This window comes from Anomaloglossus baeobatrachus, chromosome 2 (assembly GCF_048569485.1).
Source record: "Anomaloglossus baeobatrachus isolate aAnoBae1 chromosome 2, aAnoBae1.hap1, whole genome shotgun sequence".
Lineage (NCBI taxonomy): Eukaryota > Metazoa > Chordata > Amphibia > Anura > Aromobatidae > Anomaloglossus > Anomaloglossus baeobatrachus.
In genome coordinates, this window is record NC_134354.1 from 108,708,739 (window position 1) to 108,736,245 (window position 27,507).

A 27,507-nucleotide genomic window follows, 5' to 3' on the forward strand; every position below is an offset into this window, starting at 1 on the left:
ATAATGGTGAAGGATGATTTTGGATTTCCTGTAAATGCATAATATGGGATTACCTTTCTAGGAGTCCATAATGGAGGTGTTTTTGCTATGACCTTTATTTTACAGCCGACATTCAGCTATACACCATAGTTTGGGGACCGTGTTGGGACCCAGCCTGGACCTTGGTAGGGCAGTATATTGACCTTCTTACCAAAACATCTGTGGATCCCAGCGCCCCTTTACCATGGTGGGACAAGAGCAGGATATTGCTTCATGGACACTTCAGCATGGACATTGAGCAGGCCAATCTTCATCAACTCGCAACAGAGGTAATGGGTTCAGCAACGTCATCCTGTTATTTATGTAGGGGTCTGGTAATATAATACATCCATGTTCCCTCCCTTAGGACCCGTATAACACCACTGAGAACATGCACTGGGAGTGGAACCGGCTCAAGTTTTCCTGGAATCCTGGACAGTTCATCTTCAAAGGGGACCTGGATGTCAATGTGCGCACTGCTTCCAAGTGAGTACTAGCCACCGGTCACACTTGCCGTTGCCCCAGATTCCTACAACTTACTCATAGACACAATATATCATTAGTTGAAAGTACCATAAGCCTCTAATCAATGTGTGGCATGTGCCGTGCTCATGGCCTGGGTGTTTGCTACTCTCCTCACCTGATTCACTGTTGTAGTCGGTGAAAAAGTGATCCACTTACACTGTGCTGCTTCTATCCCCTCTTTTGCATGGGAACATGATGCATAAAATGTGTTTTATAATCTGCAGGTATGATGATTGCTGCTTCCTTCACTTGCCCGACCTGTGTATGACCTTCGATATGCAGTGGCTATGCCACGGAAACCCACACGACCACCATAGTGTAGCACTCCGCTCCCCCGACGTCATTACCGAGTTCTCCGCCATTCAGCCTCATGACTCGTATCGTGCCTTCCGCTCTGAGAACCTCATACTCTCAATCAAAATGGATTTAACTCAGTCCCATACTGGTAGGTAACTGGTCTGCTTCTGGTATCAGTTTTCTGAATAGCGCCTTTACTTCTGACGTTACAGTGTAATAATTCCTATTATCTCTGGCCTATCTCAGTTTTAACTCTGTCTTAAATGGAGTTTGTCACCAGATTTTTGCTCCCCTGTCAGCATAATGTAGAGACAGAGACCCTGATTCCAGCAATGTGTCACTTACTGAGCTGTTTGCTTTTGATAAAATCACTTTTTTCTCTGCTGCAGATCTAGCAGTTATACAGAGCTCATGAATAGGCTGGACTACCTGGCAGCACGCCAAGTAGTCCTGTAATGATAATCTACTGCTAATTAATCAGTGATTTTATCAAAGCCATTCTCCTCCTAGCAATATACACATACTGCTTAGTAAGGTGTTTCCAGTTATATCACTACAACTGATTGCAGGAGTTCTGTTTATCCTGAAAAGGTTCATACAACCTATTAGCCTCGCAGTGATTCCCTCCATTCCCTTTTGCAAGGTGTCTACAGACTCATACATTAGGCCCCGATTATAAAAGGCACACGTCGGTCACATGTACTATTTCACCCACAGCCACCTATATCGCCCACGGCTTTTTGTATGGTCTTCATTTGCCCTATAAACAAATGATTATTTATCTTGGATAAGGCTACTAGCCGAAACGTTGATTGAACAACATGTCCTACATTTATTTTTCTGTTTCAGCACATAAATATTTACGGAGTAGTCCTATAGCTGCGTATACATTAAATGGAACTAAACTCGGGACTACAGAACAGGAGAAGGACTTTGGTATTATCATTACAAATAAGCTGAGCAGCAGCACTCCATGTCAGGCAGCAGCTGCTAAAGCACACAAGATTCTAGGGTGTATAAAAAGAGAGATTAGATCCCGTGATCCCAACCTACTGTTATCCCTCTATAAATCACTTGTAAGGCCACATCTGGATTATGGGATCCAGTTTTGGGCTTCACATTTTAAAAAGGACATTCAGAAGTTAGAGTCAGTTCAAAGGCGGGCAACTAGACTACTACAAGGAATGGAAGGCCTCCCATATGATGACAGGTTGAAAAACTTAGATATGTTTAGCTTAGAAAAAAGACGTCTCAGAGGAAATTTCATTTATATGTATAAATACATGTGTGGTCAATATAAAAGACTGGCACATGACTTATTTCTTGCAAAGACAATACTAAGGACCAGGGGGCACTCACTGCGAGTGGATGAAAAGCGATTCTGGCAGCTAAATAGGAAAGGGTTCTTTACAGTTAGAGCAGTCAGACTGTGGAAGCCTCCCGAGGAAGACCACGAAACGCGTTGGGGCTCGTTCGTTATCTGTTTTGTGCCGATCAGGATGGGTAAGCACCTGCTATGTACTCTAATATAGTGGATATATGATGCTGGAAACTGTCACTTTATACAGCGAATGCATCATGCATTTTATACTGGCATAGAGTGAGACTCTCCACTTGGAATCTCACATGCGTTTTTGAAATTTTTATTATTGCTGCATATAGTGACCTCTCCAGCATACACCTAGATGTACACTCTCCCTGCACTGCTATGCAGTGGTTTCCCATCCTGACCCTCACTTAACGGATCCCTATATCTGGAATACCTCACTCCTCAACCTGCTTTATTGTAACCTTTTACCCTTGTCCTTATATGTTTGTGTGATTTTTTAAGTCTTGTTATAATAAAGATTTTTTGATATTTTATCACAAATTGGACACTCTTTGGAGTCTCTTTTCACTCTATTAGACTATTTAGGTCTTTAGTTTCCCTTGTTCTCATGTTTAACTATTATAAGTTTTGGGATTGACCTTAACCTTTGGATAATGAGGGTGATCCTATATGTCCTATCTTGTTCTTTTACAAGGAATGGCGGCCTCCCATATGATGACAGGTTGAAAAAGTTAGATATGTTTAGCTTAGAAAAAAGACGTCTCAGAGGAGATTTCATTTATATGTTTAAATACCTGTGTGGTCAATATAAAGGACTGGCACATGACTTATTCCTTCCAAAGACAATACTAAGGACCAGGGGGCACTCACTGCGAGTGGATGAAAAGCGATTCAGACAGCTAAATAGGAAAGGGTTCTTTACAGTTAGAGCAGTCAGACTGTGGAATGCCCTACCACAAGAGGTAGTAATGGCAGATACAATAACAGCTTTCTTTATCGTTCCTTTGGGAGACCCAGACCATGGGTGTTTAGCTTCTGCCTCCGGAGGACACACAAAGTACTACACTTAAAAGTGTAGCTCCTCCCTCTGAGCTTATGCACCCCCTGGTAGCCAGTCCTAGCCAGTTTATTGCTTTGTGTCAGGAGGCATACATCCACACATGCATTCTCATCTGATTTGTTTGACTTTTGGAAAGAGTTTGAAGAAAAGCGGGTCCATGTCTGGACTCCCGGCATGTCCCTTCTCACCCCACTGTGTCGGCGGTGTTGTTAAGATTGATTTACAAGGCTGCAGCCTTACATGCCGCGCTCCTTCACCATCCCTTCTGGGCTCTGGCTTGAAGTGGGAGCCAGCACGGTCTCCATGCCTGGCAGGAGTCCGGTCTCATCCCCAGGGACATGGCTTGCGTCTCAGCAGCTAAGTACCTGAGACGCTTATGTTGGGGGTCCCGGTTCTTTATTGTAAGGGGAGAGTATGCTGTATGTGATTGTTTTAACTTTTCTGGCGGGTTCTCTAGCTTTTGCCTGAGAACCGCGCCGATGGTGCCTGCTTGTCGGCCTCGCCACTTAAATTTAGGCCCTGGCTTCGCCGAATTTTCCTGCCCTCGCATGTCACTCATGCAGAGGGACAGGTTCGGCTCCTCCCGGCGGCCGTTCTACACAGGGGAGGGACACTCCCCACTGCTGGGGCGTCCCTCCTTCCCTGCAGGTCTCTATAGCCCTCCAGTTCCCGCTCTTTTATAGGAACGCCCTCTTCTCAGGCAGAGTTCACTCTGCTCTGGGACATCCTGCATTCTGCATCTCTGCTGAGGTGCTGCGACTGGGGGACCGGGCTTCGGGATCTGGAGGGCACACAACACCGCGCTCAGCGGTCTGGTAAGCCACAGCCGGTCTCCGGTTGTGGACCTCTGTATATTCTCCCTGGGGTTCATTCTCTGCAAAGCCCCCACTCCAGCAGCATGTCTCACACAAGGAGCAAGGCTCCAAAGCTTGATTCTGCATGCACTGCATGTAAGCTCCTGCTGCCTGAGCCGAGCACCTATCCACATTGTGATGTCTGCTCTAACTTGGCGGTGCCACAGCCTGGAGTCTCACCCCCAGTGGTCTCTCAGGCTGCTGCTGCACCTGTGATTGAACCCCCGGCCTGGGTAGAGTCCTTTTCTAGGTCCATATCCCAGTCATTTGCTGAGTCCATGGGGCTTTTGTCCAGGACTTTGATGAATATGCATCAGCCCCCCTCACAGGGTGCCTCTAATACTCTTGACAGAGGACTCCTATCCTCTGACCTCCGTCCATCGGAGCTCACGTAGGATTCATCATCTAATCCCAGACCCCGTCCTTCTAAGAGAAGGCGCAGGGTTTCCTCCCCCTCCCCATCCCACGGCTCTGTCTCAAGAGCTGACTCTCAAGATGAGGAGGATGCCCTCACTGGGGTCTCGGAGGCTATGTATCCCATCGATTTCTCTGAGGGTGACTCAGATCTTAGTGATTTGATTGCTTCTATTAATTCTGTGCTGGATCTCAATCCGCCAGTGTCAGAGGAGCAACTCTCTTTGGCAGAAAAAACATCAGTTTACCTCGCCTAAGAGAGTGAAGAGTGTGTTCTTTAACCACTCCAGTTTTCAGACCGCTGTGACCAAACCCAGGGCCTGCCCTGACAAACGCTTTCCAAAGCGTGGTTCTGATGACCGGTTTCCATTTCCACTTGAGGTGGTCAAGGAGTGGTCTCACTCCCCAAAGGTAGACCCTCCGGTGTCTAGGCTATCTGCCCGGACCGTTGTGTCGGTGGCTGACGGCACCTCACTTAAGGATTCCACTGACCGTCAGATTGACCTTCTGGCCAAATCTGTGTATGAAGCTGCGGGGGCCGCGTTTTCCCCGACTTTTGCAGCAGTGTGGGCTCTCAAAGCCATCTCTGCTTCTCTAGAGGAGATGCATTCCCTCACCAAGGAATCTATGCCTGAGATGGTTACCTTAACTGCTCAGGCTTCAGCTTTTTCATCCTATGCCGTGTCTGCCATGCTAGAGGCTGCTCACCGCACTGCGGTGGCTTCAGCTAATTCTCTTGTTATCCGCAGGATTTTGTGGCTTCGAGAGTGGAAGGCAGATGCTTCTTCCAAGAAGTTTCTTGCTGGGCTCCCTTTTGCTGGTTCACGGCTGTTTGGTGAACAGCTGGATGAAATCATTAAAGAAGCTACTGGCAGGAAGAGTACTTCCATGCCACAAACCAAGACCAGGAAACCCGCCCAGGGTAGGAATCAATCGAGGTTTCGTTCCTTTCGTTCCTCCAACTGGTCATCCTCTAAGCCTTCCGCCTCGTCCGCTAACTCAGCCAAGGATCAGAAATCCAACTGGCGCCCATAAGCGCGTCCGCAGAAGACCGCAGGAGGTTCTGCCAATAAGGCAGCTTCCTCATGACTCTCGGCCCGCTCCAGCCACGTCCTTAGTCGGTGGCAGGCTCTCCCACTTTGGCGACGCTTGGTTAAAGCAAGTCTCCGATCAGTGGGTGAGAGACATCATATCTCACGGCTACAGGATAGAATTCTCTTCCAGCCCTCCAAACAGATTTTTTCTCTCAACTCCCCCCTGCTCCAAGGCCGCCGCCTTCTCGCAGGCCGTGGCGTCCTTGGAGGCAAACCGAGTGATTGTCCTAGTTCCCGCTCAGGAACGGTTCAGAGGTTTTTACTCAAATCTCTTCCTAGTTCCAAAAAAGGACGTTACCTTCCGGCCCATCCTGGATCTCAAGCTTCTCAACAAGCATGCCCGGGTGCGGCATTTTCGCATGGAGTCTCTGCGATCAGTCATTGCCTCTATGACCCAAGGGGAGTTCCTGGCGTCCATCGACATCAGAGATGCCTGTCGACATGTGCCAATCGCAGTGTCACATCAGCGTTGGTTATGTTTTGCGATAGGAGAGGATCATTTCCAATTCGTGGCTCTCCCCTTCGGGTTAGCCACGGCCCCTCGGGTATTCACCAAGGTCATGGCGGCAGTGATTGCGGTCCTGCACCTCCAGGGGTTAGCAGTGCTTCCTTATCTGGACGACCTTCTGGTCAAGGGTACATCCAGCGCAGACTGTCAGCGGAGTGTTTCGCTCACTCTCGCCACTCTAGCCCAATTCGGGTGGATTGTCAATCTTCCCAAATCCACTCTGACTCCGACCCAGAGTCTCACGTACCTAGGGATGCAGTTCGAGACTTTGCCGGCACTTGTGAAGTTGCCCTTAGACAAACAGCTGTCACTCCGGTTGGCGGTGCGCTCTCTCCTGGGGCCCCGCCGTTATACCCTCAGGCGTCTGATGCAGGTGCTGGGTCAAATTGTGGCCTCCATGGAGGCGGTTCCCTTTGCCCAGTTCCATCTGCGTCCTCTGCAGCTGGACATTCTCCGCTGTTGGGACAAGCGGCCTTCCTCCTTACAGAGGTTAGTGGCTCTGTCGCCACGGACCAGGAGCTCTCTTCAGTGGTGGCTTCGACCCCTCTCCCTGTCCCAAGGGCGCTCCTTCCTGACTCCGTCCTGGGTGATTCTCACCACGGATGCCAGCCTATCCGGCTGGGGAGCGGTACATCTCCACCACAGAGCACAGGGCCCTTGGACTCCGTCCGAGTCAGCCCTTTCAATCAATGTGCTGGAAACCAGAGCTGTACTTCTAGCTCTCCTAGCCTTTCACCACCTGTTGGCGGGCAGGCACATTCGAGTCCAGTCAGACAACGCGACAGCGGTTGCCTACATCAATCACCAAGGCGGGACACGCAGCCGCCTGGCAATGTTGGAGGTCCAACGCATTCTTCAATGGGCGGAGGACTCCAAGTCCACCATATCCGCAGTCCACATCCCTGGCGTAGAAAACTGGGAGGCAGATTATCTCAGCCGTCAATCCGTGGACGGTGGCGAGTGGTCCCTGCACCCGGCAGTGTTTCAGTCAATCTGCCGCAAGTGGGGCACTCCGGACGTGGACCTAATGGCATCCCGTCACAACAACAAGGTTCCGGTTTACGTGGCTCGCTCCCACGATCCTCAGGCCTTCGCCGCGGATGCTCTGTTTCAAGACTGGTCCCAGTTTCGTCTGTCCTACGTGTTTCCCCCTCTAGCTCTCTTGCCCAGAGTCCTGCGCAAGATCAGAATGGAGGGCCGTCGAGTCATCTTCATTGCACCGGACTGGCCCAGGCGAGCTTGGTATCCGGACCTGCTCCAACTGTCCGTGGAGATGCCGTGGCATCTTCCGGACCGTCCAGACCTGCTCTCGCAAGGTCCGTTTTTCCGCCCGAATTCTGCGGCACTCAAATTGACGGCGTGGCTCTTGAGTCCTGGATTTTGACGGCTTCTGATATTCCTCCTGAAGTCATCTCCACTATGACTCGGGCCCGTAAGTCTTCCTCCGTCAAGATCTATCACAGGACTTGGAAAATTTTCCTGTCCTGGTGTCGCTCTTCCGGCCATTCTCCTTGGCCATTCTCGTTGCCGACCCTTCTGTCTTTTTTACAGTCCGGTCTGCAGCTAGGACTGTCCCTCAACTCTCTCAAGGGACAAGTCTCAGCTCTGTCAGTGCTGTTCCAGCGGCGTCTCGCCCGGCTGGCTCAGGTCCGCACCTTCATGCAAGGTGCGTCTCACATCATTCCGCCTTATCGGCGGCCCTTGGATCCCTGGGACCTTAACTTGGTCCTCACGGTATTGCAGAAACCCCCTTTCGAGCCCCTTAGGGAGGTTTCTTTGTATCGTCTTTCTCAAAAGGTGGCCTTTCTAGTTGCCATAACTTCTCTCAGGAGAGTTTCTGATTTGGCTGCGCTCTCCTCGGAGTCACTTTTTTTGGTTTTTCACCAAGACAAGGTAGTTCTCCGTCCGACCCCGGACTTTCTTCCTAAGGTGGTCTCTCCCTTCCACCTTAACCAGGATATTTCCTTGCCTTCCTTCTGTCCGGCCCCTGTTCATCGCTTTGAGAAAGCGCTGCATACTCTAGATCTGGTGCGTGCTCTCCGGATCTATGTGTCTCGCACCGCTGCGCTTAGGCGGTGCACCTCTCTTTTTGTGCTAACCACAGGGCGGCGCAAGGGTCTCTCTGCTTCTAAGCCGACCTTGGCCCGTTGGATTAGATCGACCATTTCGGACTTCTACCAGAGTACTCAGGTGCCTCCCCCGCCGGGGATCAAAGCACACTCGATCAGAGCTGTCGGTGCCTCTTGGGCTTTTAGGCACCAGGCTACGGCTCAACAAGTCTGTCAGGCTGCCACTTGGACTAGCCTGCATACCTTTTCGAAGCACTACCATGTGCATGCTCATGCTTCGGCAGATGCGAGCTTGGGCAGATGCATCCTTCAGGCGGCTGTCGCCCACTTGTGAAGTTAGGCTCCGCCTACTTCTTAGTTTTTTCTGTTTATTCCCACCCAGGGACAGCTTTGGAACGTCCCATGGTTTGGGTCTCCCAAAGGAACGATAAAGAAAAAGAGAATTTTGTTACTTACCGTAAATTCTTTTTCTTATAGTTCCGTATTGGGAGATCCAGCTCCCTCCCTGTTGCCTGTTGGCAATTTTCTTGTTCCGTGTGTTATCACCGGCTGTTGTCGTGGACAGAGTCTCCGGTTGTTCCGGTTCTTACTCTGTTCTACTTGTGGGTGGCTATTCTCCTTCAGCTTTTGCACTAAACTGGCTAGGACTGGCTACCAGGGGGTGTATAAGCTCAGAGGGAGGAGCTACACTTTTAAGTGTAGTACTTTGTGTGTCCTCCGGAGGCAGAAGCTAAACACCCATGGTCTGGGTCTCCCAATACGGAACCATAAGAAAAAGAATTTACGGTAAGTAACAAAATTCTCTTTTTTAAAAAAGGGCTGGATGATTTCCTCAGTGCACACAACATTGTTGGTTATAAGTGACTTAGGGACAAAATGTAGAACTGGTGGAAGAAGGGTGAACTAGATGGACCTAGGGCTTTTTTCCCCCCAAATAACTATGTAACTATGTGACTATTTATTTACTTATTTAATCGTATGAATGTATACCTTACCATCATAGAAGAATAAACAGTGGACAATAAACAGTGATTGAGAGTATCAAAATGGATAAAAATCATAGTTGGATATTGAGGTTTTCTATGTATGCAATAGCATTATCGTTTACAGTATAGAAATCGTTCTTGTCACCATGGTAGGATCTAAGGGGGCACTCCTCATAAAAAAAGCACCTCTGGAAAGTAAAATTTCTTCTCAAGTTTTCCATTTTTTTTCTTATTGAGTGCCGAAGTTTAACTTTGAACTTTGTACATTCCCTCTGACTTCTGAGCACCACGTAATTGCTATTGAGCCAGACCTACCTCTTTACGATATCAGTCAGACCAGAGACTCCATCTGAGGACAGGAATGTTTCTGACTTTTTACTCCTCATCAGTACAAAGTAGGGTTGGGACAGGGGGGATTGCATAAGACATGTTTGAAGCAGCTTCTTTTCTGAATCAGCCATTCTAAGAATTTTTCTAAATTGTAAACCTCTTTTTTGTTGTGCAGAAGTGTGCCAGCCTCGCATTTTGGTTTATAGCAGTACCTTACGATGGATGCAGAATTTCTGGGCGACGTGGAGCAGTGTCAGTCGCCCGATCTGCCGGGGGAAGCTATTTAATAATTTAAAACCAGGGAAGAAGAAGCTGGGACAGCACTACAAGCAGCTTTCATACACGGCCTTATTTCCACAGCTGCAGGTGAGTCTTCCTGACCCAAGGACGCCTAATTTACGAATGCAAAACAATAATGTAAGGACATTACAACTTGTGCCCGCTGCTTCCAGATCCACTACTGGGCGTCCTTTGCACAACAGCGAGGAATTCAGGTTGAGTGCAGCCAAGGAGAAATCTTTACCCGCGGAGTGCAGAGGCTGATCCCACAAGGTACGTAACACAGACCTGAACATGTCACATCACTCATCATTTCTTTATCGTTCCTTATGGGAGACCCAAACCATGGGTGTATGCTACTGCCCCCGGAGGACACACAAAGTTACTACACTCAAAAACGTGTAGCTCCTCCCTCCTAGCATATACACCCCCTGCCAGCCAGATCTAGCCAGTTTTTTGCTTTGTGTCAGGAGGAATCAAACACACACATGCATTCTCTTTGATTTTTCATTTTTTTCTAAAGATTTGGAAGAAAAGCGGGTCCACTGGACTCCCGGCATGTCCCTTCACACTCCCCTGGCGGCAGTGCTGTTAAGGTTGACTTCAGGGCAGGAGCCCTTCATGCCGCGCTCCTTCACCATCCCATGCTGGGGCTCTGGCTGAAGTGGGAGCCAACACGGTTCTCTCTGCCTTGCAGGAGACCGGCCTCCATCCGCAGCCCTTGTGCAGGACCCTGCTGGAAGGAGCACTGACCCCCACCCCACCAGGGACTGGACCCTGCGTCTCAAAGCTAAGTATAGAGACGTTATTCAGAGGGTCCTTTCTGCAATGTGGGGCACTTTTAATGTGGGGGACAGTGATGCTTGATAATGCTGCTTTTACTGTGTTTCCGGCCGGTTCCACGGTTTTTTACTGGGAACCGCGCCGATGTTGCCTGATTCTCGGCCGCATGTATAACTCTAGGCCCCGGCTTCAGCCGCGGCCTAGTTTCGTTTTCGTTCCCCTGCATGTCAGTATGCAGGGGGACGCTGCAGAGCCGCCCACGGCCGCTCTGCACAGGGGAGGACACTCATATCTGATGAGATGATTCCCTCCCCTGTACATCTCCTGCGCCCTCCGATTCCCGCTTCTGGGTTAACCCCCGCCCCCCCCCCCCCTCATGGCGCCATTTTCTCAGCGTCTCAGTACTCTGGTCGGCGCTGGCTGCTCTGCAGTGCAGAGGGAGTGGATATATGGCTGGGGGTCCAGGCTTGGAATCTGGAGGGCACACATAATAGCGGCCTGATAAGTCACAACCTCTGGTTGTGCACTTTTATTCACTCTCAGTGCATTCTGAAGGAGTTAATTCTTTATCATAGAATCTCCTCCTCAGCAGCATGTCTCACTCTAGCAGCAAGGCTGTACACTACATGTTCTGCATGTAACCTTATATGCCTGAACCGACACACTGTAACGGTTCTTATGCGGTGGATAGTGGCAAGATGCCTCAGCCGGGATTCTTCCCAGGCTGAACCTCTGTCTTGGGTATTCTAGACAGAGCCCCCACCTCTGCAGCATGTCACAGAGCGAGACTGCAGGCTGTTTTTTATTATCCACTGCAGGTAGTCTCGTACGGCTATCCCGAGCTCATAACACATGGGAGCTCACTAATGGTCCCTCCAGCTGCTGTTCGGTGGCTGACCCCCGTAGGAATCCTATCCAGGGGTCGGCTGTCCCGGCATCTGCTGAGCATGCAGCCCCCTTCTTAGGGCGTTTTCTGCTTCGCTCAGCAAAGCTCACAAGGGACTCTCCTGGACTCAGACCCCGTCCTCCTGACAGGGAGACGCAGGGTCCCCTGTCCTCCCCGTCCCGCAGCTCCGATGCGAGCTGACTCGCTGGACGAGGAGGATGTCTCTACCACGGGCTCGGACGATCCGTCCGTAGGTGACGCAGATGTGAATGATTGGATTACGTCCATTATTCTTGTACTGGACCTCCATCCGCCTGATCAGGGAAGTGTTCCCCGCTGGCAGAAATGCATCAGTATGCTTTTAACATGACGAGGAGTGTGTTCTTTCACCACTCCAGTTTTCAGCCCGCTGCGTCCAAGCCCACAGCCTATCCTGCAGACCCCACAGCGGAGTTCTGCTGCCTGTCTCCCCCTCCCATCTGAGGTGGTCAAGGAGTGTACTCATCCGCCAAGGGTAGCCACTCCGGTGTCTAGACTTTCAGCCCGGATAGTTGTATCAGTGGCGGACGGCACCTCTATATGGATCCTACGGTACATTGATTTTGTACTGGACCTCAATCCGCCGGTGTTACCTTATCTAGGTGAACACAACGTGTGTTCCTTAACCTCTCCAGCTTTCAGGCCCCTGTGACCAGCCCAGGGTCCGCTCTGATCGCTTCCCATGATGCGTGATTCTGAGGACTGGATTTCCCCTGTCCACCAACGGTGGTCAAGTAGTGGGCTCATTCACCTCAGGTGGCTCAGCCCGGGCCGTTATGTCAGTGCCTGATGGCTCCTCACTTACGGTTCTGCGGTCCGCCTGGTTGTCCTTTGGGCCCAGTCGGTATGGGGACGGCAGGAGCTTTGTTCCCCTCAGCTTCCAGCAGTGCGTTTTTTTTTGTACCTTCTCTGCTTCTCTGGAGGAGATGCATCCTCTCACAGGGACTCTATGCCAAAACGGTTGCCTGAACTTAGACTTCAGTTCTTTCATCCTATACCAGGTCTGCCATGCTGGACGCCGCACGGCGGTGATCTGGGCTACCTTCCTCGCTATCCGCAGGCTTCTGTGGCTTCGGATTTGGAAGGCAGATGCCTCTATGGAGGTTTCCTGCTGGGCTCCCACTAGGTGGGACCAGTTTCCTCGGAACCAACTGAGTGAAATTAAGGAAGCTATGGCGGGAAGTGTTCTTCCTTGCCACAAACCTAAACCAGGGAACCTGTCCAGGACAGGAATCAGTCGAGGTTTCGGTGGTTTCCGTTCCTCCATCTGATCGTCCTCTAGCTCAGCCTAGGTCCATAGAACCAAATAGCTCGAAGCTGCGTCTTCAGAAGGCCGCAGGAGATGCTGTCACTGAGTCAGCTTCCTCCGAGCTATTTAGCCACGCCAACAACCTCCTTGGTCGGTGGCAGGCTCTCTCCACTGGCGACGTAGGGTTCTCACACGTCTCCGTTCAGTGGGGGCGAGACTTTATCTCCCTTGGCTACAGGATGGACTTCTGTCCACCCGCCAAACAGTTTTTCTCTGTTATCTCCTCCCTGCTCCAAGGCCGCCGCCTTCTCACAGGCCGTGGCATTTCTAGCAGGCCAATGGAGTAATTGTACCGGTTCCCGTCTGGGAACGGTTCTGAGATTTTTCCCCGAAGAGGGCGGTGCCTTTCGACCTGGATCTTTAGCTTTTCAAGCATAGCCAGGTGTGGCGTTTTCACATCGAGTCTTGGTTTTGTTCCGTGTGTTTTTTTCACCGGATCAATCAAGTCCCCAAGGAGATTCCCTAGCAACCATCGGCATCAGAGATGCCTATCGGCAGGGGTCAATCGCAGTTTCACACCAGCGTTGACTGCGTTTTGACAATCGGAGTGGTCCAATCGTGGCTCTTCCCTTGGGGTTAGCCAAGGCCCCTCGAGTATCCTCAGTGGGGCAGCTGTGATCAGGGTCCTGCCCCACTAGGTTTTGGCAGTGATCTTTGGCCCTGGACGGCCTTCTTGTTGGGTTTTCATCCAGTGCTGACTCTTAGCAGAGTGCTTCGTTCACTCTCGCCACTCTGACCTATCGGGTGGCTTGTCTTTCTGCCCAAGTCCACTCTGACCTCGAACCAGAGGTTCTCAGGGCGTCAATGGAAGCGGTTCCTTGCCCAGCTTTTCCTGCGTCCTCTGAGACTGGATGTTTTCCGCTGTACAAGCGAACTCACTCCTCCCACGGGGTGGTGGCTTCGCCACCGACCAGGGGCTCGTTTCAGTGGTGGCTTCGGCCACTCTGTCTCAGGGGCGCTCCTTTTCTGGCCCGTTCCGGGTGATCCTCACCAGGATGCTAGCTTATCCGCCTTGGGAGCAGTATATCTCCACCGTGGAGCGCAGGGCGCTTGGACTCTGTCCGAATCAGCCCTCTGGATCAATGTGCTGGAAATCAGGGCTGTATTTCTTGCCCTCTAAGCCTTCACCATCTGTGGGCGGCTAGGCACATTCGAGTCCAGTCGGACAACGTGACAGCGTTTTCCTACACCAGCTTCCAGGCGGGACACTCAGCCGCCTGGCAATCATGGCGGCTCAACATCCTTCAGTGGACAAGGGAATCCTAGTCCACCGTATCCGCAGTCCACATCCTAGATGTGAAATCTACGAGGCAGGCTATTTCAGCTGTCCTACCGTGGTCCACAATCCTCAGGTTTTGCGGTAGACACACTGGTTCGTGTTTGATCCCAGCTTTGTCTCTTTAAGAATTTCATCCTCTACCTCTTGTCCAGAGTCCTGCGCAAGATCGGTAAAGGGGGTCGTCGGGTCATTCTCCAGACTGACCCAAGCAGGCTTCGTACTCTGACCTGCTCCTTCTGTCCGTTGGGTTGCCTTCGCATCTTCCGGACCGTTCAGACCTTTTCTCAAGAGGTCCGTTTTTTCCCCGTCAGAATTCTGGATTCTCAGAATGACGGCGTAGCTCTTGAGTCCTGGATCTTAGCGACTTCTGATATCCTTCCTGAAGTCATCTCCACTATGACTCGAGCTCCAAAGTGTCCTTTGACCTTTTTTGGCCTTGCCGACCCTCCTGTCCCTTCCACAGTCCAGTCTACAGCTAGGACTATCCCTCTTAAGGGACAGGTCTCGGCTCTGTCAGTATGTGCCAGCGGCGAATCGTCCGGCTGGCTCCGGTGCGCTCCTTTAAGGGCGCATCTCACATCATTCCGCCTTCTGGCGGCCTATGGAGACCTCGGACCTTAATCCGGTCCTCCCGGTTCCCGGAAACCCCCCTTGCGCCATCTTCGGGAGGTTTCTTTGTTGTGTCTTTCACAGAAAGTACTCTTTCTAGTGGCTATAATTTCCAGCCAGAGAGTTCTGGCTGCACTCCCTCGGAGTCACCCCCTTTTTTTTGGTCTTTTGCATCAAGACAAGGTGGTCTTCATCCGACTCCGGACTTTTTCCCTAAGGCGGTTACTGCTTCCACCTTATTCGGGGCAATTTTCCTGCCTTCCTTTTGTCCGGCTCCTGTTCATCGCTTAAGGAAGCGTTGCATATCCTGGATCTGGTGCGGGCGCTCCGGATCTATGTGTCTCGCACCGCCGTTATTAGGCGGTGCACCTCTCTGGTGCTGACTGTTCGTCAGCGTACCGGTCTCTCGGCATCTAAGCCGAACCTGATGTTGGCTTAGGTCGGCCATTTCCGAGACCTACGAGTGTACTCAAGTGCCTTCCCCGCCGGGGATCAGAGCACATTTGGTCAGACCTGTCGGCGCCGTTTTTTTTGGGCTTTCAGGCACCAGGTTACGGCTCAGTAGGTCTGTCAGACTGCAGCTCGAATTAGTCTGCATACTTTTTCGAAGCACTTCCCAAGGCATGCTCATGCTTTGGCAGACGGGGGCTTGGGCAGACGCATTTTTCCGGCGTCTGTCGCCCATTTGTGAAGTTAGGTTTGCCTGCTTCTCAGTTGTCTGTTTATTCCCACCCATGGACTGCTTTTGAACGTCCCATGGTTTGGGTCTCCCATAAGGAACGATAAAGAAAAAGAGAGTTTTGTTTACTTACCGTAAATTCTTTTTCTTATAGTTCCGTCATGGGAGACCCAGCACCCTCCCTATTGCCTATTGGCAAGTTTCTTGTTCCGTGTGTCTTCACCGGCTGTTATTGTTGTAGACTGAGGTTCCGGTTCTTCCGGATTTTACTCTGTCTCTTCTTGTGGGTGGATGTCCTCCTTCAGCTTTTGCACTAAACTGGCTAGATCTGGCTGGCAGGGGGTGTATATGCTAGGAGGGAGGAGCTACACGTTTTTGAGTGTAGTAACTTTGTGTGTCCTCCGGGGGCAGTAGCATACACCCATGGTTTGGGTCTCCCATGACGGAACTATAAGAAAAAGAATTTACGGTAAGTAAACAAAACTCTCTTTTTTTATAAAAGGACCATCACCAAAAGATCAAGTTTCATTCTTTTACACTGAACACTAGGATTATTATTAGACTTGTACTTCCTATTCTGTACAGGCGACTTTTCAGCAGCCTCATTATCATCACAGACCGAATTTAAATAAAAGTAACACATTTATCTACAGTAGATAACACCCTTCAAAATAGATGTCAGAGCTATTCTGTCTTCCCTACCTTCACAGGACCTTATATCAAATCAGAGCATGCCCAGATTACAAGCCAAGATAGCTTCAAATATGATCTGAGTTGTTGATCTAAAATGTCCATGTGCCTCACAGGAATTAGGAGTCTCAGATTTGGTCTGGTGGCCTCTGTGAAAGTTGGAAGACTTTTTGTTGTTGTTGTTTAAAGGGGTATTCCCATCTCCAAGATCCTATCCCAATGTGTAGTAAGTGTAATAATATTAGCACCTACCTGCAATTAGAAATGTAGTGTAGTTCTCCTGATATAGCCATGGTCTCTTACCTCATGTGCAGGACATTGCAGCTTAGATATCCATGGTTATGTCCATTCATATAGTAACAGTTAGTTGCTCGTGGTTGTAATTATGGTTAAGGCTGCTTTCACACATCCGTTTTTTGCTGAGCGGCACAATACGGCGCGTTGCAGAAATAATGCAACCGGTTTTTTTTGCCGCCGGTTGCGTTTTTCCACCAAGACTTGCATTAGCGCCGTATTGTGCCGCGTGGCCTTGCATTGCGTCCGTTTTTTGCTAGATGCGGCATATTCAGCCCATGCGGCGGCCGGATGGAACGTTGCCTGGCACGTTTTTTTGTGCAGCGACAAAACCGCCGGATGCGGCGTCCTGCGGCAGAAAACGCATCCGGTGGCCGGATGCGGTTTTTTGCACTGCGCATGCTCAGTATCAAGCCGCATCCGTCAAAAACTGGACGGGCCGCATGGATAAACTTATGCAACGGATCCGTTTTTTTCGCCGCATCCGTTGCATAGGTTTTTGAGTCGGATTGAGCCGCACTGCAAAAACCGGATGTGTGAAAGCAGCCTTACCAAGCTGCAACGCCCTGCACATGAGGTAAGAGACATGGCTATTTCAGGAGAACTATACTACATTTCTAATTGGAGGTAGTTGCTAATATTATTATTATTACACCTACTACATATTGGGATAGGACCTTGGAGATGGGAATAAACCTTTAATGTAGATAGTGATATGAAAGATAATATAAATACATGAGCAAATTTGTTTAAAAAATAATAATAATTTAGCAAAAAAACCTGAAACATTCAATGGAAAATAAATAAAGGTTTGGCTTGGTCCTTTTTAGAGAGAGAAACATTTTAAAGGGAACCTGTCAGGCCCAATATTCACCCAGAGTCAGGAGCAGTTCTGGGTGCATATTGCTAATCCCTGCCTAACCGTCCCTGTATCTAGTAGCATATATAAAGGGATCTTTAGAAAAAGTATTGGAGCTAGAAGAAAAGGAATTTACGGTAAGTAAACAAAATTCCCTTCTTCTTAAGATCTTTTACTGTATGCTAATGAGAGCAGGAACTAGTCCCCTGGGCATTGCTTCCCCTGGCTAGTCGGCTCCATTAGCATGTTAGTATGCCCCTGTGGGTGTGCTAACATGCTAATGAATGCACAGCGTCACAGGTGATCTCACTCACCTCTCCGCTCCAGAGTTTGGGTCATGCGCACTACTTCAGTTTGAAGCCAGGACGTGTACACCCGGCTTCATTGTGCGCATGACCGAAACTACAGGGTTATGCGCGCTGAGCTGAAATCCCCGTCGGACGCAATGGCAGCGTAGAGGTGAGTGAGATCATACTGTGACACTGCACATTCATTAGCATGTTAGCACGGCTACAGGGGCATACTAACAGGCTAATGGGGCTGACTAGCCAGGGAACCAACGCCCAGGGGACTAGTCTCCTCGCTCATCAGCATACGATATAAGATCTTTAGAAATACTTTTTCTTAAGATCGCTTTATCTATGCTAGGGTATACAGGGACGGTTAGGCAGGGATTTGAAATATGCACCCAGAACTGCTCATGGTTTTGGGTGCATATTGGACCTGACAGGTTCCTTTTAAAAAGTATGTCGAACATCCTGAAAACTCATCACGTTTTAATAAATATATATGCATTCCATGGTGTCTGTATAACCACCCTGTCATTTCTCCATCTCTCACAGCCGGCACAGTAATGCGCCGTCTGATCTCAGAATGGAGTGTGCCACAGATGACCAGTAAATTAAACCTGGTGACGGTGCATCTGATGGCCTCGGCTTGTGATGAGACTGCAGACCACCAGATTGACAATCTTGTGCAGAAAACCCACCTGCTCAGCCTGTCCTCACTGAGTTATGAACGGCAGGTGAGTACAGAAGAGAGGATCTGCGTATATATACATATTGGCAAAGCTTATCCATTATGAATAGTATTTCCATTTACAACACGAAGAATATTATATTTATAGAGACTAATTTATTGTTTTCAGTTGGTAAGTATGCACAGACATTAATGGTTGAAACAGGAAAAACTTCCTATAGGCTCCGACCATTGGGGACAGCTGAAGGCAGATGAGCTTCTATATTTCTGTAACTGATATATAAATGAATGGAGTTAAACTAGAACAGGGTGGGAAGGGAAGAAAAAGGCCAGGGAAAGCCATACAGGGGACAAATACTATTGAAAACTCTGCTGTTAGAAATGAAAAGGCAGAACTAAGTCAAAAAAATCAGAATAATGAAAATATGGAGGAATGTAAAAACAATCACAAACTAAAATGTTTTATACAAATGCACAGAGCATGGGCAACAAACAAGGAGAATTGGAGTTACTAACTCAGGAAAAGAAATATGTTATTGGCATGACTGAAACTTGGTGGAACGATACACATGACTGGAATACAAGGCTAGAAGGATACAACTTATTTGCAACAAACAGACATAATAAACGAGGAGGAGGGGTCGCATTGTATGTTAGAAAATCCTATATCTCCACAGAGATTGCAGCTTCAGAGACAGGGAGTTCTGTGGAAGTTGTTTGGGTAAGAATACAAGGAGAAAACAAGGGAAAAAACACCATTGTAGGCGTGTACTACAGGCCGCCTCAACAAGCGGAGGATATGGATGAACTCTTCATACATCAGATGACCAACTTCTCAAAAAAATATGATGTTGTGATCATGGGAGATTTTAACTATCCAGACATTTGTTGAGAATCTCTCTCAGGCAAAAGTAACAGTTCCAATAAATTCTTATCTTCTGTTGCTGACAACTTTATCTTCCAAAAGTTAGAGGAGAAAACAAGGGGATCTGCTACCTTGGATCTAATCCTTACAAACAGGGAAGAAATGGTTGAGGAGGTAAGGGTGGCTGGGGCCCTGGGAAGCAGTGACCATGCTATCATAGAGGTTTGGATAACTAGAGGAGGAAGACCAGTGAAAACTGAGACTTCAAGGCTGGATTTCAGAAAGGCAGATTTTAAGGGACTCAGAAAGAGGATAGCAGGGATTCAATGGCCGTATGTCCTTTAAGACCGAAATGTCCAGGATGGATGGGACATCTTGAAAAATGAGATTCTCAAAGCACAATCGTTAACAATCCCTAAAAGAGGGAAGAATAAGAAACATTTAAGGAAATCTGGATGGATGAACTTACAACTTAAACACATGCTAAAAAGGAAGAAAGAAATGTTTATTAAATGGAAAGAGGGAGGCATATCGAAAGAAGATTATAACACCGTCTGCAAAACCTGCAGGGCACACATCAGGTTCGCCAAAGCTGATAATTAAATAAGTCTTGCAAGAGATGTCAAAAGCAATAAAAAAGGATTTGGGAGTTATGTCAAAAATAAAATAAAAGTCAAAGATGTTATAGGAATTTTACAGGATGAAAATGGTGAAGTTGTAAAAAATGATGTTCAGAAGGCCGAACTTTTAAATTCTTATTTTGCATCTGTTTTCTCTGAAAAACTAAATGTAAAGTCAACTGATCTTCACCGTTCTATGGTAGGATTAGAAGAATCCAGGCCATCAAAAACAAAGCGATAGTGAGGGAATACTTAGAAAACATTAATGAATTCAAGTCCCCAGGTCCAGATGAATTACACCCCAGAGTACTGAAGGAGATAGCAGAGGAAATATTAGAACCACTCTTCATAATTTTTGAAAATTCTTGGGCAACAGGAAAAGTTCCAGAAGACTGGAGAAGAGCAAATGTTGTCCCCATCTTCAAAAAGGGGAAGAAGGTGGACCCAGCGAACTACAGGCCTGTGAGCCTGATTTCCATACCAGGAAAGATCTTTGAACAAATTATTAAACAACATTTATGCAAGTAGCTGGATGAGAATGAAGTGATTAACCAGAGCCAGCATGGGTTTGTAACTAATAAGTCATGTCAGAGTAACTTAATTTCCTCCTATGACAAAATCACTGACTGGGTGGATCAGGGAAATGCAGTAGATATAGTATATCTTGACTTTAGCAAAGTATTTGACAAAGTATCCCATACAATCTTTATTGAAAAAATGACCAAGTGTAGAATGGGCAAGGCAACTGTTAGATGGATTGGGGGGCGGGGCGATGTAGCAGACCAGAGAGGACGCATTGGAAGAGAGCTCCTATAATCCTGATCTTATCCTGGCCATTTACACCCGGTTACCTGACCCATTTACTCACTGACCTGCTGCTGTGACAGGAGACACCATCTGGAGGCTGGTGACTCCCACTGGAGCTATTCCCTGACTCTTACACGGCGTTGCTGGACCTCCTGAGGCTGGAGAGTGTGGAGCAGCAGCCATCTTCCCTACACCCTGCATTTTCACAGGGAGCAGCAGAGCATGACTCCGGAGAGCAGTGAGGAGTGACAGATTTATGGCCAGAGGTGAAGACCCTGAGTGGTGAGCACAGGGAGTTAATCCCTTAGCTGTGTAACTGGCAGTTAGTGAGCAGCAGCCCATTAAGGGACCGGCGCCTGTGTAGGAGACTTTAACCCATTGAGTGCTGGAGGGGTTCGGAGTGTGTGCCTTAAAACACAGGCCCTGCAGATTCTCCCTGACACATGAAAACAAATAAGTGGCACATATTGAAGTCCCCACGCTGCGCATTCCTGCATCATCCTGATAAATACACCCTGAGTGCTGTGCTGCCCTGGGACTCCCTTCATTCTTATTATCCACCATATAAGTGGCTGTTTTCTGGCTCTCTGGACGTGGTGAGAAAGTGGAGACAGACATATTACTAAATATACTTTATAAAGGCACAGATTCAGATGCACGGGGGCACGATAAGAGAAGGGTGCAGAATCGGCAAATCCCCAGTGTATCAATATGAGTCCCCCTAAACAAAGTGGAGCTATTGACAAACTTAAGGAGTTCGCAAGGGGTGGTCAGGCAGATGCCTCTAAAGACAAGAGAAATGCCACCCCAAAAGGTCAGGCACTATTAAATGACGGGTCAGAGGATCAAGATGATTTAACCCTGAGGCAGGTGTATGAACAGCTTCTACAAGCAATTTCTACAAGCAACAGCTCCCTCACAGGGAAAATTGAGCAGGTACATTCAGAGGTGGGCCTCCTGCGTCAGGACATGCAATCCCTGAGGGCCCGAACAGCGGAAGTCGAGACGCGAGTGTCTGAACTGGAGGATCAAACTGTAACACTCAAAACAAAAATGACCACAATGGCCGGATTGGCAAATGCATGGCGCCAGAAAGCAGACGATCTGGAGAACCGCATGCGTCGAAACAATATACAAATCATAGGACTGCCAGAGTGCTCGGAAGGTCAGCATCCGGAACAATTCCTGGAGCAGTGGCTGAAATCTAATCTCGGAGATGAGTTCTCCTCGACATTTGCAGTGGAGAGGGCGCACAGAGTTCCAATGAGGCCTCCTATTCCAGACGCGCCACCACGTCCCTTTTTAGCAAGGATGCTCAACTGTAGAGATAGAGACACAGCACTCCGTCTGGCCCGACAGAAGAGCCCACTCAAGTTCAATAATGCTGCGCTCTCGATCTTTCCGGACTTTTCGGTGGACCTCCAGAAACAGAGGGCCCACTTCATGGAGGTGAAGAAGAAATTAAGGGAGCGGAACATCATCTACTCTATGCTGTACCCTGCCCGGCTCCGTATAGTGCATGAAGGGTCGTCTGTTTTTTTTACTACACCTGCTGAGGCTGAGGACTGGCTACAGGTACACCCGAAACCTAAGGGGCAGAAGCAATGAGATTACTTTCCTAGGTGACATTTTCTATGCCCCCTGGCGACCCTCTTCTTCCATGGTTGCTTGAAGCCCCCTTTGGAGACAGTTGGGACTTCCCCGTGCCTCGAGTGATGGAGGAATTGGCCAGAAATTGGTTCTTGTGAAATGGGAGCCCTATCTTGTGCACCCTTATACCACCTATACCAGGACACTGTATTCAGTGGTGATATCCCCATTGATGTTTGAAATGTTTTACAGGACTTATCGGAAAGGTCCTGAAGTTCAATATTGGTTCTTTATGTTTACAGCTGCAATTGCATTAACTTTATTTCTTTGCAGGGACAGGCTTATTACTTTTGGAGGGTTAACCACACTTAATTGCAGGGCAGAAAGCGTCTTATACCTGGGATCCTGGTTCTATAAAAACTATGTGATATGGGGTCAGAGCTGATATTTATGACCTGGAATGTCAGAGGCCTTAAATCGCCCAAAAAACGTATTAAGGTATTCTCCCAAATTAAGCAAGTCAAGGCCCAACTGGTGGTACTGGTAGAGACTCACCTCACACGGGACACAGCCAGACTAGTAAACAAACCGTGGGTACAATGGTCGGCACATGCATTCCACACCAGCTACTCCAGGAGTGTCTCTCTATTGGTCCATAGACATATCCGTTGGGAAGTGAAGGTGGTGAGGCGTGACCCGGAGGGGCGATTTGTGTTTATATATGCGTCTATAAACTCTAGAGATTATGTGCTGTTATGTATTTACAATCCCCCGCCAGCTCGCACCTCCATTCTTAAACAAGCACTGAGCTTTGCCCTCAATTATCCAGATGCGTATGTGTTATGTATGGGGGATTTTAATCTTGTGATGAATGAGGAGCAGGACAGGTTTCGGATGGATGGAGGGGGACAACATTCGACCACACACTTGACTGATTTGCAGCAATGCGCGGAGGGAGGGGGGTGGATTGACCTTTGGCGACTCCGGCATCCTAATACCCGAGATTATACATGTCATTCTTCTACTAGACACACCCCGACTGGAGTATATTTTTGGGTCGAGCAATATCGCAACCTGGGTGGATGACGTGGTACACGGGGTCAGGGACATATCAGATCACAGCCCAGTGATTCTTTTTTTTTAACTTCGTTTTATTAATTCCAAAAACATGTGGTACAGAATAAATCACACATAGCATTACTCAAGTACTTTCCAGGAATGTCTGTCAATAGCATGAACAAATAGTAACATTAACGGATAAGGTAATAAGATTTTCATAGCACTATCTGCACCTCTGTCGACCTTGTCAACTGCATGCTACAACACTGATCCTGCCAGTACATACTGATATATATAGCATGTAGTCAATTTTAATCAATGTAATCTGTAGTCTCTAAACCTAAAGAAAACGAAAATTAGTAACAATAACTATTCCTATTCTATACCGCCTAGCTATGCCACTGGAATGCGCTTCATTATCCAATACTGAGTATGAATCTATTATTGTAACAGTAATCAACCTGAGGCTTCTTCGAGTGTGCCGGGGGAGGAGTTCCACATATCCCAAATTTTCCTGAATTTTTCCGGATGTCCTCTATTAAAGTATACCACCCGCTCATATGGAATTATCGAGTTAACCAGTTTAATCCAGGCTCGCACAGTTGGATTTGAACCCCCCATCCACCTCAAGGCAATTAATTTCCTGGCCAGGAACAATGTCTCTCTAAGAAGTATTCTTCTGTAGTGATCTCCCATCCCGTCCTCCATTACTCCAAATAGGCACAACAGAGGGTTGCATGGAACAGGCATCAACACCATTGAGGACAACTGGGAAGTCACTTCCTGCCAATACGTGTATATGATCGGGCAATTCCACACCATGTGCAGAAAGTTTGCGTCTGGTCCATGGCATCGTGGGCATTCCGACGATCGGCGCTGGCCCATAGTAAATAAGCAAGTGGGAGTTAAGTATGCCTGATGTATAAAATAGCATTGTATCAATCTATTGTTGATGGACGGAGATACCATAGTTGGAGACTCCAAGACTCCAGTACCTCATCCCACTCCTCTCCCTGTAGACAGGGAATTAGGAGCCTCCATTTATCCTGTACCGGCAACGGCACCAATTCCACTCCAACCGATAACAGGTGTGTATAGATATCTGAAATCATACCCCGGGGCCCCTGTGACTTCAGTATGCCTATCATTGGGAACGACGATATCAATGCCCCTGACCCTGTCCTCCGCAGGTGAGATTGAATCGCTGTACGGAGCTGCAGATACCTAAAGAATTGTGAGCGTGGAACATTATAATCGGTTTGTATCTGCCCAAAAGATTTAAAAACAGCAGTTTCTGATACATAAAGATTTCCCAACTCGAGGACTGTATGAGCTATCCAAAACTGTGCCGACGGGTGGTCCTTTAGGGTAGGAAAGTAACCATTGCCCCATAACGGAAGCTCTGCCACTGCCCCCTCAAAGCGCGTTACTTTCTTTGTCGCTCCATTGGGAGACTCAGACAATTGACAATTGGGTGTATAGCTTCTGCCTCCAGAGGCCACACAAAGTATTACACTTTAAAAAGTGTAACCCCTCCCCTCTGCCTATACACCCTCCCGTGCATCACGGGCTCCTCAGTTTTATGCTTTGTGTGGAAGGAGGCACACATCCACTCATGCATTCTCAATTTAGTTATATCGGTTGGAAGAAAAGTGGGCCCCCACGGGGCCCCCGGCATGTTCCCTTCTCACCCCACTACGTCGGCGGTGCTGTTAAGGTTGAGGTACCCATTGTGGGTACAAAGGCCGGAGCCTCATGCCGTCTCCTTCACCATCCCTTAGCGGCTCTGGGAGAAGTGGGATCCATTCACTGGGACCGTGCTCCCTCCGCTGCCCCTGTGGGAATCTGTCGGACAGGAGTTGATTTATCCTCAGGGACCGGGCCCTGCATCACTAAGGTACTCTGTATCCCCATGGGGGATGTGCATGGAGCGCCTTCATCCCGGACGCTGCAGCAGCTGCTTATTTGTGACGGCCGGCGGACTTCCGCGCCGACCGCGCCTGTTTGTCGGCCGCGGTCTTAAATTTAGTCCCCGGCTTCAATTGCGGCCTAGTAGCAAAACTCCCGCCCCCGGGCCTGTCTATCAGGGGTAAGGGCGGGACTGCCGACCTGACGTCGGTTGTGAGGGCCGGAGCATCCTGTATGTTTCCTCCCCCCTCACTGATCACTGTGGGGACTCCAGATTCCCGCACTTTTCTGGCGCCGCCCACGGCCCCACTCCTCCCCAGAGAGCTCCGGCAGCCATTTTTTTGGCATTCTGCCTGTGGAGGATTTCCAGGAAAGAGCTCTGCACTGGGAGACCTAAGGCAGGGAATCTGGAGGACACATACTCCGCTTTTTAGCGGTCGGTAAGCCACACCGGTCACCCGGTGCTGGTCCCCTTAGGGTGCCGGAATAGATACTATATATATATATATTTATATATTTCTGTTTGGTCGGGCTGTATACCCTTTCCCATATACCCTCAGTGATCACTCTCCTAGGAGACAACAGCATGTCGTCCACAAGGAGCAAGGGTGCCAAGGCACAGGGTTATTTTGCGACCTGTACCTCTTGTGCGGCTAAGTTACCTGCGGGTTCCACCTACCCTCACTGTGAGCAATGCTCAACCCCTGTTTTGCTTGCTCAGCCGGAGCCTCGGTCACTAGTGGGCCCCTCGGCTCAGGTAGAACCCCTTGCTCCCCCTGTCCAGGCGGCAGGGACAGAGTTTGCAGTTTTTGCTGAAAAACTCTCTGAGTCACTCTCACAATCCATGGCTCAGTCTATGGACAAATGGTCTGCCAAGCTGCTTGAAGCTTTGCAGTCCAGACCGGTCCTTCCACAGGCCCCGGGCCCTGTTGGATCTTCGCCTCCAGGCCCCTCTCTGTCCGCGCCGCAGCACGTTACCAGGGGGGCCCTAGGTCTCATGTGGAGGACTCCTGCCCGGACCACAGTCCCAGACCGGCTAAGCGGGCCCGCTGGGAATCTTCCCCGACTTCTTCACGCTGATCGGGTTCCCAGCTTGAGGACTCTCTGGAGGACGAGGCGGACGTCGTAGCTCAGGGCTCTGACCCTGACGTTGCTCTCAATCTTGATACACCTGAAGGGGACGCCATAGTAAATGACCTTATCTCGTCCATCAACCAGGTGTTAGATATATCTCCCCCGCCGCCACCTGTAGAGGAGTCGACTTCTCAGCAGGAGAAACACCAGTTTCGTTTCCCTAAACGTACACAGAGTGCGTTTTTCGATCACTCTAACTTCAGAGATGCTGTCCAGAAGCCCAGAGCGGTTCCGGACAAGCGCTTTACTAAGCGCCTTACTGACACACGTTACCCCTTCCCCTCTGACGTTGTTAAGGGTTGGGCTCAATGTCCCAAGGTGGATCCCCCAGTCTCTAGATTGGCGGCTAGGTCTGTGGTATCGGTTGCAGATGGCTCATCGCTAAAGGATGCCACTGACAGGCAGATAGAGCTCCTGGTGAAATCCATCTATGAAGCCACGGGCGCGTCTTTTGCCCCGGCTTTTGCAGCCGTGTGGGCACTCCAAGCTATCTCAGCTTGTCTGGCTGAGATTACTGCGGTCACACGTAATTCTGCTCCGCAGGTTGCGTCTTTGACTTCTCAGGCGTCAGCCTTTTCTTCCTACGCCATGAACGCAGTTCTAGACTCTGCTAACCGTACAGCGGTGGCATCCGCTAACTCTGTGGCAGTCCGCAGGGCCATGTGGCTGCGCGAATGGAAGGCAGACTCTGCTTCCAAGAGGTTCTTAACCGGTTTGCCGTTTTCTGGCGACCGCTTGTTTGGCGAACGATTGGAGGAGATTATTAAGGAATCCAAGGGAAAGGACTCCTCCTTACCCCAGTCCAAACCGAAGAGACCTCAGCAACGGAAAATACAATCGAGGTTTCGGTCCTTTCGTCCCTCCGCCAAGCCCCAATCCTCTTCATCCAGCAGGCCGGAGAAAGGCCAGAGGAACTCCTATGCGTGGCGGTCCAAGTCACGCCCCCAAAAGGCCGCAGGAGGCACTGCTTCCAAGGCGGCCTCCTCATGACTCTCGGCATCCCCGAACCGCATCCTCGGTCGGTGGCAGGCTCTCCCGCTTTTGCGACGCCTGGTGGCCACATGTTCAAGACCGATGGGTGAGAGACATTCTGTCTCACGGTTACAGGATAGAGTTCAGCTCTCGTCCCCCGACTCGTTTCTTCAGAACCTCTCCGCCCCCCGAGCGAGCCGATGCACTTTTTCAGGCGGTGAACGCTCTGAAGACAGAAGGAGTTGTGATCCCTGTTCCCCCCCAGGAACATGGTCGCGGCTTTTACTCCAACTTGTTTGTGGTGCCAAAGAAGGACGGCTCGTTCCATCCCGTTCTGGACCTCAAACTGCTCAACAGACATGTGAGCACCAGACGGTTTCGGA

General features: G+C 49.3%; 1 protein-coding gene across 1 annotated transcript in view; it reads left to right on the plus strand.

Annotated features, from left to right (window-relative positions):
* Positions 1-27,507, plus strand: part of BLTP2 (bridge-like lipid transfer protein family member 2) — a 193,338-nt gene that overhangs the window by 102,286 nt on the left and 63,545 nt on the right. Inside the window, exons 18-23 of the mRNA XM_075335259.1 lie at positions 106-308; positions 386-504; positions 768-988; positions 9,661-9,851; positions 9,938-10,037; positions 18,034-18,215. Coding sequence (XP_075191374.1) covers positions 106-308; positions 386-504; positions 768-988; positions 9,661-9,851; positions 9,938-10,037; positions 18,034-18,215 — 1,016 coding nt within the window. The remainder of the gene's footprint in view (positions 1-105; positions 309-385; positions 505-767; positions 989-9,660; positions 9,852-9,937; positions 10,038-18,033; positions 18,216-27,507) is intronic.